This window comes from Perna viridis, chromosome 13 (genome assembly GCF_037379345.1).
Source record: "Perna viridis isolate PV_CMFRI_1.1 ecotype Kerala chromosome 13, ASM3737934v1, whole genome shotgun sequence".
In the NCBI taxonomy this organism is placed as follows: Eukaryota; Metazoa; Mollusca; class Bivalvia; order Mytilida; family Mytilidae; genus Perna; species Perna viridis.
Window position 1 is genome coordinate 16,765,153 of NC_142457.1, and position 14,043 is coordinate 16,779,195.

At 32.9% G+C, this 14,043-nt stretch overlaps 1 protein-coding gene across 2 annotated transcripts in view; it reads left to right on the top strand.

The window, feature by feature from the left end:
• The window catches only part of LOC148599757 (uncharacterized), a 43,414-nt gene extending 30,724 nt beyond the window's left edge, over window positions 1-12,690 (top strand). Inside the window, exons 25-28 of one of the 2 annotated variants that reach the window (XM_088557114.1) lie at window positions 408-551; window positions 2,757-3,043; window positions 7,820-8,019; window positions 8,370-12,690. In XM_088557114.1, coding sequence (XP_088413240.1) covers window positions 408-551; window positions 2,757-3,043; window positions 7,820-8,019; window positions 8,370-9,046 — 1,308 coding nt within the window. In that variant the 3' untranslated portion in view covers window positions 9,047-12,690. Of the gene's footprint in view, window positions 1-407; window positions 552-2,756; window positions 3,044-7,775; window positions 8,020-8,369 lie in introns of those variants that run through there. The other variant, XM_088557115.1, reaches the window with a different exon arrangement.
• Window positions 12,691-14,043: the final 1,353 nt, after the last annotated feature.

Here is a 14,043-nt window from a genome sequence, read left to right on the forward strand (position 1 = left end):
AATTCTGTAAATGACACTGAAACACAATAGAAACTGTTGGATTTTCAATGTCAATTATTTCCTAAGACCAGATAGATTGGAATAAATTATTATGTGTTTCATCATAAAACAACTTAATGACATAAATAAAATATGTGTATCCTTTTTTAAGGTGTATCAGATTATAGAATTTGCATGATTCTTACAAAGACTGTTACTTAAAAAAACTTTTAGGAAGTGTGGGTATCAAATGTACATGTAAATGAACATACAAAAGATAATTAATGTCAGTTTATTATTTGTTACTATTTATAGAGATTTATCTAGGTGAACTGAATGTATTCACCAAAAAGGAGTTCCTCACTTTTATAGGTTACAAATTATATGGATTTTTACTTTTATGACCTCAAAATTTTGTTTCATTTCAGGATTTGGCAGAGTCATGTCCTAAGTTCATTGCTACACAAGCTCCTCTGCATTCCTCACTATTTGATTTCTGGTTGATGGTTTATGAACAAGGGTCAGAAGTCATTGTCATGCTTTCTAGTGATGTAGAATCTAAAGATACAAAGGTAAGGTCAAGAGTTCACTTAGCCAATCTAGGCATTGTATACTGATAAAAGTCCATTACACTCTCCCCAAATTCTGATTGTTATATAGAATATGTTTAAGGAGGTAGACCTAGGGTAAGGGACATAACTCATGAAGTCAGTGATATGTTTGTATCAAATTCAATTTCACCATAGCCTGTCAAGCTTTCATTTGAAACCAAATGAAATCAGTCCAAGTTACTTTGATGCTTTCAGGAGATTGATGTAAAATACTGAATACAAACGTTCCAATGTTTTTTATGAGTTGTGTCCCTTACCCTAGATCTACCTCCTTAATGTAATATGATTTTTCAATATCAGGCCGTTTTTATTTTATTGGTTGGTTTACAGACATCGGCCAAAAAAGTAATGATAGGAGGAGGGGGAAAAAATAATCGAAACTAGCTTTTTCAGATTTTTTTTGTAAATTTTGTTTACGGATATCAGTCATGAAAAATTAGGGTAGGAGGGACAAAAAAAGATAAATTATTCTCAAATGAATTTACAATGAGCTAACTATGCAGTCCTTTCCTTCAAAATTCTCAATGACTAGCCCGAATAATAGAGGACTGTGTAGGATTCAACTAGCCAGAAACAAGAAATGTACACATCATTTCACTACCCCAAATGAATTTTTACTAGCCCTGGTCTTCAGGCTAGTGGCTAAAGACAAGTACTGACTATGTGGTTAATACAGATGACTGGGGTGGTAAGGAATAAATACTTGAAGAACTTGCATGATTATCTACATTTATATGCATTTTAATAATAAAGTAGATTAACGATTTCAGTTTGGAATAGACCCATCAATGTAATTTAAGTAAATTAAAAAAAACAGTTTAACAAAGATTTCTGTTGAGGGATATATAAATATTTTTGGTATTAGAGTGGAATTCAAAAACATTTTGGGGCTAAATTTGTGGGGAATCAATTTTGTATAGAAAACATACATATTTTTCTTATTAGGCAGAAGTTGTCTCATCCTCCCCGTTTTGAACCTACCTTCTAATCTAATGGCTATGACATAAAATACCAATAATTATTTGCCTACATGAAATTTTAAATGAGTTCGGTTACATTTTGTTAATCCAAGATAAAATAGTATGAATATGCCTAAAGTTTAAGTTAAAATAGTATGAATATGCCTAAAGTTTAAGTAAAAATAGTATGAATATGCCTAAAGTTTAAGTAAAAAAGTGTGAATATGCCTAAAGTTTAAAATAAAATAGTGTGAATATGCCTAAAGTTTAAGAAAAAAAAGTGTGAATATGCCTAAAGTTTAAGTAAAAAAGTGTGAATATGCCTAAAGTTTAAGTAAAAAAATGTGAATGCCTAAAGTTTAAGTTAAAATAGTATGAATATGCCTAAAGTTTAAGTAAAAAAGTGTGAATATGCCTAAAGTTTAAGTAAAAAAGTGTGAATATGCCTAAAGTTTAAGTTAAAATAGTATGAATATGTCTAAAGTTTAAGTAAAAAAGTGTGAATATGCCTAAAGTTTAAGAAAAAAAAGTGTGAATATGCCTAAAGTTTAAGTAAAAAAGTATGAATATGCCTAAAGTTTAAGATAAAAAAGTGTGAATATGCCTAAAGTTTAAGTTAAAATAGTATGAATATGCCTAAAGTTTAAGTAAAAAAGTGTGAATATGCCTAAAGTTTAAGATAAAAAAGTGTGAATATGCCTAAAGTTTAAGTTAAAATAGTATGAATATGCCTAAAGTTTAAGTAAAAAAGTATGAATATGCCTAAAGTTTAAGATAAAAAAGTGTGAATATGCCTAAAGTTTAAGTAAAAAAGTGTGAATATGCCTAAAGTTTAAGTAAAAAAGTGTGAATATGCCTAAAGTTTAAGTTAAAATAGTATGAATATGCCTAAAGTTTAAGTAAAAAAGTGTGAATATGCCTAAAGTTTAAGTTAAAATAGTATGAATATGCCTAAAGTTTAAATTAAAATAGTATGAACATGCCTAAAGTTTAAGTAAAAAAGTGTGAATATGCCTAAAGTTTAAGTAAAAAAGTGTGAATATGCCTAAAGTTTAAGTTAAAATAGTATGAATATGCCTAGAGTTTAAGTTAAAATAGTATGAATATGCCTAAAGTTTAAGTAAAATAGTATGAATATGCCTAAAGTTTAAATAAAAAAGTGTGAATATGCCTAAAGTTTAAGTTACTTTGTTCATTTTTTTTCAAGAAATATCCTGAATATTGGCCTCCTGAGAAAGGAAAACCTACACATCATGGTCCAATTACATTGACTCTCCAAAGTTATAAGGACTGTCAGCTATGGACTGAGAGAATAATACACCTTCAGCACCAGGAGACCAAGCAAGGGAGGACTATTGTTCAGCTTCAGTATAAAAATTGGCCCGTTAGTGGTTTCCCAGAAAAGGTCCATAGTTTGTTACAGTTCATACATGAAGTCCATACTTTCTATAAACAACAGAGAAGTTTATTGAAGCCTGTTATGGTTCATTGTAGGTTAGTATAGTATTGTAAAAATATATTGCATTTTTTTTGGTCTGTTTTATTGTCATTGTCCTGGAGTTTTAGATAATTTGTTTTTAGCTCACCTGGCCAAAGGCCATGTGAGCTTTTGCCATCACTTGGCGTCCGTCGTCCGTCCGTCGTCCGTCCGTAAACTTTTACATTTCAATCTTCTTCTCTGAAACCACAGGGCCAAATAAAACCAAACTTGACACAAATGTTCACTGGTATGAGGGGATGAAAGTTTGTGATTTTGGTGCCGATCGGAAATTCAAGATGGCCGCCACCGAGGATCTTAGTTTAACATTGGACCCTATGGGAGAAACATGTAAAAATCTTCTTCTCGGAAACCACTTGACCAAATTAAACAAAACTTGACACAAATGTTCACTGATATGAGCGAATGAAAGTTTGTGATTTTGGTGCCAATCGGAAATTCAAAATGGCCGCCACCGAGGATCTTACTTTAACATTGGACCCTATGGGAAAAACATGTAAACATCTTCTTCTCAGAAACCACTTGACCAAATTAAACAAAACTTGACACTATTAAATGTTCACTGATATGAGGGGATGAAAGTTTGTGATTTTGGTGGCGATCAGAAATTCAAGATGGCCGCCACCGAGGATCTTAGTTTAACATTGGACCCTATGGGAAAAACATGTAAACATCTTCTTCTCGGAAACCGCTTGACCAAATTAAACAAAACTTGACACAAATGTTCACTTTTATGAAGGGATGTAAGTTTGTGATTTTGGTGCCAATCGGAAATTCAAAATGGCCGCCACCGAGGATCTTACTTTAACATTGGACCCTATGAGAAAAACATGTAAAAATCTTTTTCTCGGAAACCGCTTGACCAAATGAAACAAAACTGGAAACAAATGATCGTTGGCATGAGGAGATGAAAGCTTGTGATTCTTTTGCCATTTCAAAATGGCTGCCACTGTGGATCTTAACTTAACATTGGAGCCTATCGGAAAAACATGTCTGAAACCACTGGGCCAAATGAAACCAAACTTGACAACAAACAATTGTTTACTAAGGGTAAAAAAAAAAAACAATAGCCCCCCCCCCCCTACACACACACACACAAATAAAAATTTAATGGTAGTTGCCTTATAGAAATATGTAGTGAAAGTATGTCCTTAGTAGTATTATGTAGGTACAATAATTTGACAGGTTTTATATGCTGACTGGGCATTTATTGCAGTTCATAAAATTAAATGAATGTTCATAGTACTGAACTATATTGGTGGAAAACTCTAACCATACTTGTAGACAAGTTGAATTTACATCTTATGTTTTACTTTTTTGTCCAAAGTATACTTGATTAAATGTTAAGACTGTACTTGCTATTGCTGGTCATGTACCAATAAACATTGATTTATTATAGGCATCAGAGGGTCTTAACTGGGAACTATAAAAACTAGCTTCCCTGTAGATTTGATTCAATGTTTGTTGGTCTCAATGGGATGGCTGTATTCTCATACACATGCTTCAATGTAAGTTATCATTTGTTTAGAAAGTTCGTTGACAAAATCATAGTTTTCAGAAAGTTATAGGATGGTGCTCCGAGATTGGAGGACCATACAAAAAGCTATGTTAGATTAAAAAAAAATATTTGCTATGTCTATCATTTATACTATTAATTTATTCAATGATAAATTTTGCTGATATTTAAGCCTAGTTCACAATAGAAGAGTCACATATTTGAAACTTGTTATTTCAAAAATTATTTATAAAAAAAAAACTAAGTTCGGGATTGAAGTACACTTTTTAGTATGTGTTTATGAAGTGTACAGAGGCATTCCGAATGAAAATTTTTCTTGGAAAGTAAGTTTTGATGGATGGGACACCGGATTATTGAACAATTGTTATGTTTTCATTCATGATGAGATGATAATACCTGTACAAGTACTTAGAAAAGTGTATACAGATCATTTTAAAACTAGAATTATTAGTATCAATGAAATTTGAAGTCGTAAATATCTGCTTTTGACTGGGACTGTTTTCCCGCCCCCAAAACCTAGAATATTTTCTAACCAGTGTCGGTGATCTATCAATACTTTAAAGAGTAACATTTTTGTTTGAGGCTATAATGAAACAATGCATGATGACTTAATCTTGGGTTTGACAAAAGTTAATATAATTTGAGGTGCAACCTCTAAGGAAGCAAAGCCAGTTTGATGATAAATTAATTTTATTTTAAATTTAGTTCACTCTTCTTCGTTTCCGCAATAGAACATTTCGTACATTCCCTGGTTCATAATCTCTTGCAAAGAGTTATCGGTCCTTACACTATGTAGTCGGTACTCTTCTACGTGCACTTTGTTAGAGATGTTCCGAATTCTTTATGGAGACAACCGTGGAAAGAAAGATAACTCTGTATGAATGCACGCGACGCAGACAGAATCCAAACTCATAGTACCAAAATCATGTCTTCAGAATATATGGAAGCTTCGCTTCCTATAACTGTCATAAGTAAAAATAAGCCCATGAAACATTTACTTTTCACAGACATGTGCAACTTTTAAATTAATAAAATACTTGCAGTTATTCATTTAGTTGAAAAAGGAGACTGGACAAGAGGGCTCAGTTTAACAGCTTAACAACTACTATTACAGTGATATCTATCCCAAAATGCAGTTGTCAACGACTTGCATGAATGTGAATGTATGAATGTTTATACTTAATAAAGATAGGGAACAAAAGGCATTAAGGAATTATTTGCCTTCCCAGAATGAGTGAGATCAAGTATGTATGCATTGTCATGAACCTTTCAGATACCTCTCCCCCACAATCATGTAGTTAAGATTGAAGTTGAATATTTAATTGGTTACAAGTAGTTCAGTCCCCAAACCAGTCCGTCCCAAAGTCGTTCCGGCCCAAAAAAAGACAACTACATGCCAGTGACTATATTTCCTGCCTTGGGACAGGCGCAAACAATATGCAGCGGGGTTAAACTAGTTTTGTTGGATCCAAACCCTCCCCCTCTATACGGTCAAAGGCTAAAATAAATACAAAGTTAGACACACAGTAAAAATCAACCTGAAATACATCCAATTCATTAGAAAAGTACCTCAACAATTATTAACAATAACATAGAAGACAAACAAATGAGGTATAAACAATGAATGCTGGCAGTTACTGAAAGCAAGCTCAGGACACAAATAAGGATGACAAATCTTCAAGCCTCCCAACACAAAAAATATCAGTTACAAAACTTCCAAAGGATTTAGAACTGCAACATCATAGACTATGTTGGTCTAGCAAGAAGTTGTGCAATGACTAAAATGCTAAAATATGAATGATTAAGTTATAATGTAATGATCTAATAAGAGTATCAATATTTTTTCCTACAAAGACAAGATTTAATGATCTGACAACAATGTCGAATTTATATCCTTTATGAATCAGTCTATTTAAATAATTCTTAAGATTTGATGGACATTGTTTGCATTTATGTGCCTTGTAAACTATATTTCCATACAAAACTGGATGTGAAATGCCTAGTTTAAATTGATTAGTTTTTTAGCAAAGTAATCATGTTGGAGGCTAAGAAACGCTGTCTTTTGCAGAAATTTCATGGATTCCGCAAAACAATGGCAATTTCTGCTTTTTTAAAGGCCTGGTTCCGGATTTTAGTATGTTGGGGTTGCAAACTATGCATTATGTCCCCTTTCCAACCTGTCCCATGCAATAATTCCTGTTTACCAATGCTTTAAATTGCAAGAAAATCTTCATCTAAGGAAAATTCCTTGTAAATTTATGCAAAATTATATGAAATATTTAGCAAGTAATTAAACCAGGTGAGCCTCTGGTTAATGCTGCAAACAATTGTGGTTGTATAATGTTATAGTCCTATTGTCTTCATTTTTGTCTTTGTGTACACTATTAAGGTCTACATTATTTTGCTTTTTGCACAGTAACTAGTGAATACTGTACAGCTAGAAATTTTTGCAAGGTTCTAATTTTTGCTAAATTTTGGAAAATAAAACTTGCCAATTTTAAGTCCCAATATTTTGACAGGTAATCTCCTGCAGACCATTTCTATAGACACAAAAAAAAAATAAAATAAAGACCACGAAAATTATATCTCTTTTCATTGAGAAAATTGCAAAATTTGGCAACCGCAAAAATTACCCATTGTATGGGACATGTATGGGTCCCTTTTAATTTGTACCTTAAGTTTCCAGACCACTTTAATCAGACTGTATAGGACTTTTTTTTGTTCTGACCCTGTTCTTTACCGAAAAAGAAATCAAGGGATCTAGGATTTGAAATGGAGATCAAAAAGAATAAACTTAATTTCTTTTTTAAGCATGGACTCAGGCTTTTTTAAACTTATTTTTAGGTTTGTTTAATTTTGTAATAAATGGCCAGATATGAAAAGGGGAGGGTTGTAATCATACCAAAGTATTTAAACCCTGCCACATTTTTTGCATCTGTCCAAAGTCAGGAAAATTTCTGGCCTATGTATGTATTGTTTTCTTTTCACTTTCAGTTTACTTTTATGTTGCTGGAGAATATAGGGGAAACTATTTTGCTGTACCTGTGTATAATGATGTTTTGGGATCAGCTACAGCCTGCCCTGTGGTGTAGGGTTTTCTCATCATTCGTCGTAGACCCATGATTCTCCTTGAGCTGATATTTTTCATCCTGTGGGGTTGTTGTCTCTTTGAGATATTCAACAAATCCATTCTTGTTATATTTCTTTCTAAGGGGTTTCTAGTTTCAGCACAATATCTCCTTTGTTATGATTTCAGCAATGGCATTGGCAGAACTGGGACATTCCTGATGATTTACACTGGAATGCAGGAAATCGATCACGGAAATGGAATCATTAATGTCCAACTTGTAGCCAGAAAGATGTTACAGCAGAGACGATATATCATCCGAGAGAAAAGTCAGCTCAAGTTCTGTTATGAAGCTATACTTTACCATGCCCAGGATATTCTAGGCAAACGTAAGAATCAGTTGATTTTTTTAGCTGGTTTAGACGAAAAGAAAAATCATAATTGTTTTTAGAAGACCGGATTTTGGTACCATTTAATATCATGAATCAGGGATGATTTTTTTCCACTTTTTAACGGAATTCCACTATTTCAAATCTGGATTTTTCTGTTACAATACTTTTTTTACTGTATATTTACTTCGAATTCTGACTATTTCCACTTTGTTTGTAGACCTTGTAAAATAATCCCTGATGAATATACATGTGTAACTATTTTATGTTGAATGTCAAACAGCCTCATAAAAAAGGGAGAGAATACACCCGTCACATTAGCTTTTTAATCTGTTTTTCTTTGTTTGCAGAAGGCATTTTGGTGCACAAGGCTTCATTTGGTGGAAAACTTCCTCAACCTGGGGAAAAGTCTTACCAGTGGACCCCTACTGATGATGTTATATTTGGGTCAACCTGTAGTATTAGTGACCTTAAAAGTAATGTTGAGAAAATGGGATTCAATTTGGGCATATCTGGTCAGCAATCAAGCCCTAAGAAAGATCCAAGTGTTAAACAGGAAGTTTCAACAAAGGAGGTAGAAAAGGATCCTAGATCTTTTTCACCTCTAAACACAGGAGAGCAGAAAAATGAAGGAACTTTTATAAGTTCTTTACCAGATGTTGTGCAAAGGACTGATCCTACTAGACAACTTGTCGAGGGTGACAAAAGACTGTCTGGATCCCTGTCTGGATCAAATGCTTCACTTTTGAGTATCGGCTCTGAACCAGAAAAAATGACAGGGTTGCCTATTCAGAAAGTTAGATCAAGAGAAGCTTCACCTAAACCAGGATCATTTCCTGGATCACACGAAGGCTCTCCAAAACTTCAGTCTTTGTTAGACCCAAATACATTTTCGATAGGAACTGATAGCGGGAAAAAGAAAATAACTAAATTAAGTTTTATGGAGAAAACGTCAAGTCTTTCTGACAATGTTGAGGCTGGCGACCCACTTAGCTCCCTAGATCCACTTTGGTCTTTGAAGAAATGAATTTGTTTTATTTATACCTTTTTTTGTATTGTGATAAATGTCTGTGTATATCTGTTATGGAGTTGTTGCCTTAATTGTAATGTTATGTGGGAAGCTGGCTTCCAATAGCAATATAAAAGACTTTGAGGAAACTTGGTTATTGAATCAGCTAGTATGTAGTGAATTTGTATGGAACATTCATAAGTTATGTGATATGTATTTGTGCAATACTGTTACTGTAGTAATTTGCATATGTGAAATATGCATGCATAAATTTTGGTTTCAGACTTTTTTTGCACAGATAAAGTTACTGGTAAACCCTCATTTACTTGGAAGTGTGTCTAAATAGAACACATCCAGAATCAAATCATATTCTGAAGTCAGATCGTGTTACTCTGTAAGTTTGGGAATCCAAGTAAATCAAAAACCTGCTTTAAAGGAACAAAATTGTTTGATCTGAAGGTGTCCAGACAGATTAAAGTGCATTTTAATGAAATTTGATAGGCATTATTTAGTGTTTTACCTACATTGAGACCATTCTCTATATACCGATCCCCATCAAATCTAAAGGATTTTTCAGCATACCATTTAACCCTTCTACATTGGGGGTTAGTGGGGGATTACTTCTACAAAATCAATGAAGAATTTAGAATCTCCCACATAGAACTGTAAGATTTGTGGAAGGTTTTAAGTAGCATTCCACCTAAAAATCATGCAAAATGTGATACATGGTTGGAAAACTTACATATTTTTATTTTTGACATTTCGTTTAAAATGCTTTTGTAAATTGAAATTAACACTTGGTTTTTTGTATAACCCATGCTCATAGGAGATAAAAATTGTATAGAATGCACTGTAGAATTCAAAATTAAGGGAGATAATTCTATAAATGACACTCAAATACAATAGAATCTATTGAATTTTTAATGTTGCTTATCTCTTAAGAGCAGGCAGATTTGAATGAATAATTACACGTTTCATAATATAGACCCATAAAACAACTTAATTACAAAAATAAAAATATATAGTCTTTTTTTGGGGTGTATCACATTTTTTAGATTTTGCATGATTCTTACAAGGACAGCTACTTAAGTGAAAACTATAATTTTTTCTTTGAAAAATACTAAATAGTTGATTTTTTTAATCAAAAATTAGGTTTTACATGTAAATCCCCCCACATGAGATAGTAACAATGGGAGAGAATTTCCAATATGAACTGTTACAAAAGTTCATAGGTATGGTTCAGTTCAGACAAGTCTTTTCTCAAATGAATTGAAGTTCACATAATGATTCTACATCTTATCATGAGTGTCCAAAATTCAGTTGTCTAATTCAAATGCAGTATTCCTTCAAATTTAAAATTTTATTTTCTGATTATTACTGATTATTTTTTAAGAATAGTTTCACTTCATTTATTTTGGGTCCTTTTACAGCTTGCTTTATGGTTTTGGTTTTGCCTACTATTAAATACTGAATGGTGACCTGTAGAAGTTCTGTAGAAATTCTTCGTTGCTTGACTTTTGATGGTTGACTGTCTTATTGGCAATCATACCACATCTCCTATGTTTATATCCTTCAGTCTTTTTTTCATTTTCATAGATATAATTAACAATTGCATTAGAAGGAGAAAACGTTAGTCACAGTCAGTTTTGATTTTATATGTCTAAGTATTTGTTTACTGACTGTAATACCTTCAAATACAATAATATTGTTTCAATGATAATCTCACATTTTTGTAGCTTTTAAATTGATAGAACAGTAATTATCAGTTTTCAATTTCTCTGGCGACACTGCCTCAACAAACATGATTTTTTTTAATTTTTAGGAGTATTGGACATATTTCATCTAAGTAACATTGGATGCGCAATAACATGTTACCATAAAGTATTGTTGAATCATTGACCACCTGTAGTAGACGAAAATAAATGTTATAATACCAGGATCACTCTGGGAGGAGATTATGGCCATTTGTCATATTACTTTTTCTTCTAGTCCTTGGTTTTGTTTTAAAAGAGCACTAAAATCTTTTGAAAACTGACTACTAGGAGTACATTTTAATGAAATACGTTCCCACAGAGTTTGCATAATGGCCTCTCTCATTTGGACATTATAATTTCACCCAGGGATCTTTTAAGATGTAGTCATATATACCTTGAAAGGCTCTTTGTTTAGTTCTGAGCTGATCAATTCTTGAATAAGCGCATCATTGCTTTATTTCATGTATTTCTGCTTATCCTACATAATCTTTGGGCATTGTTTTGATGGCCTTATCTCCTTACTGCCAATATCAATGTTAAGAAATATTTAGTTTTTTAATTGTGTCAGTGATGTTGTGCTCTTGTGCATTGAACACGAAAAAAAAACTTTATGCTGTTACATGTATACTGAATCCGACAACCTATAGACAAAAATATCGTCATAAGAGTGTGGTTATAATGCAATCACCGTGTCTGCCCTTCGGTACACCTTTTTCGTAACAGATTTCACAGCTTCTAGTGTAGGGAATGCTTTCTCATGATGACTTGTATCGTCTCTCCCTTTTTTTAGGGTTGTGGCTCACCCACTTCTGTTTACCGATCGACTTTGTTATTATGGATGTATATTTTGTTTTTATGGATGTAGATTTAGCTTTTGAGTAAGCCAGAAGCGGATAATGGTCAAGACTTTGTTTTTAATTTTTGCCTTGTTCATTAGGTAGTTCGACCTGAAGTAGTATCAGCGCTGCCTTCATGTTCAATATGTTTGCCTTAAATTACAGTAAACCAATTTATTGTTGCCATCTTCATATTTTTGCTAATTTTCTGAAAAATTATTCTGGTTTGGAGTGTGTGGTGACGTGGAATTAGTCACGAAATAAATAGGCACCAAATCAAATGGATACTTTGATACATATATATGTATATGTGTAAAGAAGTTGGGTTTACTGTATAATATAATGTCCGTTTTGCTATACAAATATTTTGTTTTAAATCTACAGCTTCCAATGCTTCCTCATAGTTCTATTTGTGTGTATTAAGGAATAAGATCCTATTGTTTTTTTAATAGGCATAAAATGCATAGAAATCTAAATACATCTGAAAGTGAATGACACTTTAATTGGTATTTATTCTTGTCAATGGGCGGAACTTTTTGATGAGTTGAAATACACTTTCTCTGTGTTTCTAAAGAATTATTTTGAATAAATTTTTTATTTGACTTTTCTTTCTTCAAAGTATAGAGCACGCTTAGTTCTTTCACCATTATTTGACCACCAATAAACACTTAACACAGTTGTTAAAGGTGGATCCAATCAGCTTTGTTTAACTGTAGTTGAATTCGAAGTAGGACTTAAAATAGATTAACATAAATTAGCCCCCGTATAATAAAATATATCCTTGAGTGAGGGAAATTAAAAAACACAGAATTGGATTATCATGCCAAATCACATAAGTAGTATCTGCGAAAATAAATTGGTTTTCTGTGTGTACTATTGAATTATGATCATAAATACTAGTAAGTGTTTTTTCCTGTAGATTTTGATTAGTAGTCATCTCTTTATTTCTATTTGTATTTGCTAAGTCTATACGATGCATAACTTTAATGTTACTGTTTATTTGTGCTTCTGACACGAATATCATGTATTCAGACTCTATTTATTGTTAAATGTTTATTAAATATAAATATTTTGTTTCTCGTTCTTCTTGTTCAGTCGCCTCACAAAAGCCCTGAAAAGTCTTTGACATAAATTTTCGAAAAACATTAACATTGAAGCATGCTCATTCCTGATATTCTGTATTGGTAGTTTTACTTGGTTAACACGAAAGTCTCCAGTTCTACCACAACACGTTACTCCCGTATTGATATTAATTCAATGTGGATCCTGAATAATTCGATAGTTCTTCTGGAAACCCTCAAGTTAAGTTTATTATCTGAATACAATAGCATTAAAACCTATGATTTTTCAACTTATTATACTTCCATTTCCCATACTCAGTTAAAATCCGAATCAAAACCAATAAAGGCGGTACACCTAGATACTGATATGAAGTATTTGATAGAGATCCTTCATACTTAAAAAAAATTCCAAATCATCTTTCCAAATACACCTAAGAAGAGGTTTTAAAAATTTTGATCGACAACATATTTGTCCAGCGTTTCATCAAACGGTAGGTGTTCCAATGTAATTGGGCTCCTCTACTCGCTGACCTATTACTTCGCTCTTATGTGGTTGACTTTATAGCTGATCTTATCCAAAGTGAAGAACATCCTTTAACCAGATCCTCAGATCTCAGTTTCCTCTCTATAGATAACGTATTAACGTTAAACAATCCTAGTTTAATCGGGGATTTTATACATTGTATATACCCCAAGAATACTACAGACACTGCGAAGTCAGCCTCTTATCTTTATTTACACTTACGACGGTAAAGGAAACTATTGACCGAACTATCCGACAAACGTGATGACTTCATTCCTTTCCTTACATATGTGGCAACTTCCCTTCAACACTTGCGTCTGAAGTTTTCATATCGCAGCTTATACGTTATGCCGGAGCTTACCGTAACTATGCAGACTTTTTACAATAAGGCTCCTAGAACAGGGTTATGTTGCTACAAGATTGAAGTAATCACTACAGAAGTTGTATGGCCGTCATCATGAACTCTTGGATCGTTACAATATGTTCACCGTGTCATACTTTTTCTTTCCTCTTTCGTCTACCCCGGACTTGACTTTTTATGAGCACTTCGGCGGGTGTTTCTAGAAAAGCAGAGAACGGCTATCCTTCCGATGCACCTGGTAAAGGCTCCCAGTATTTAATGGAATTATTTTGGTTTTATCATGGTCTTTATTGTTTGTGTTTATTTTTCTAGTCTTGTTTTAAATATTTGGATTATATTCTTTTGATTTCCGCTAAGAATCAGCTGGCAATGTGTGAATGCCGCACAGTAACAGGGTCTGGTTATGTGAAGGACAGCAATTCATACTATAACCACGAGTGTTTATTTCTTATAGATATTTGTGATAAAAAATGCAATAAT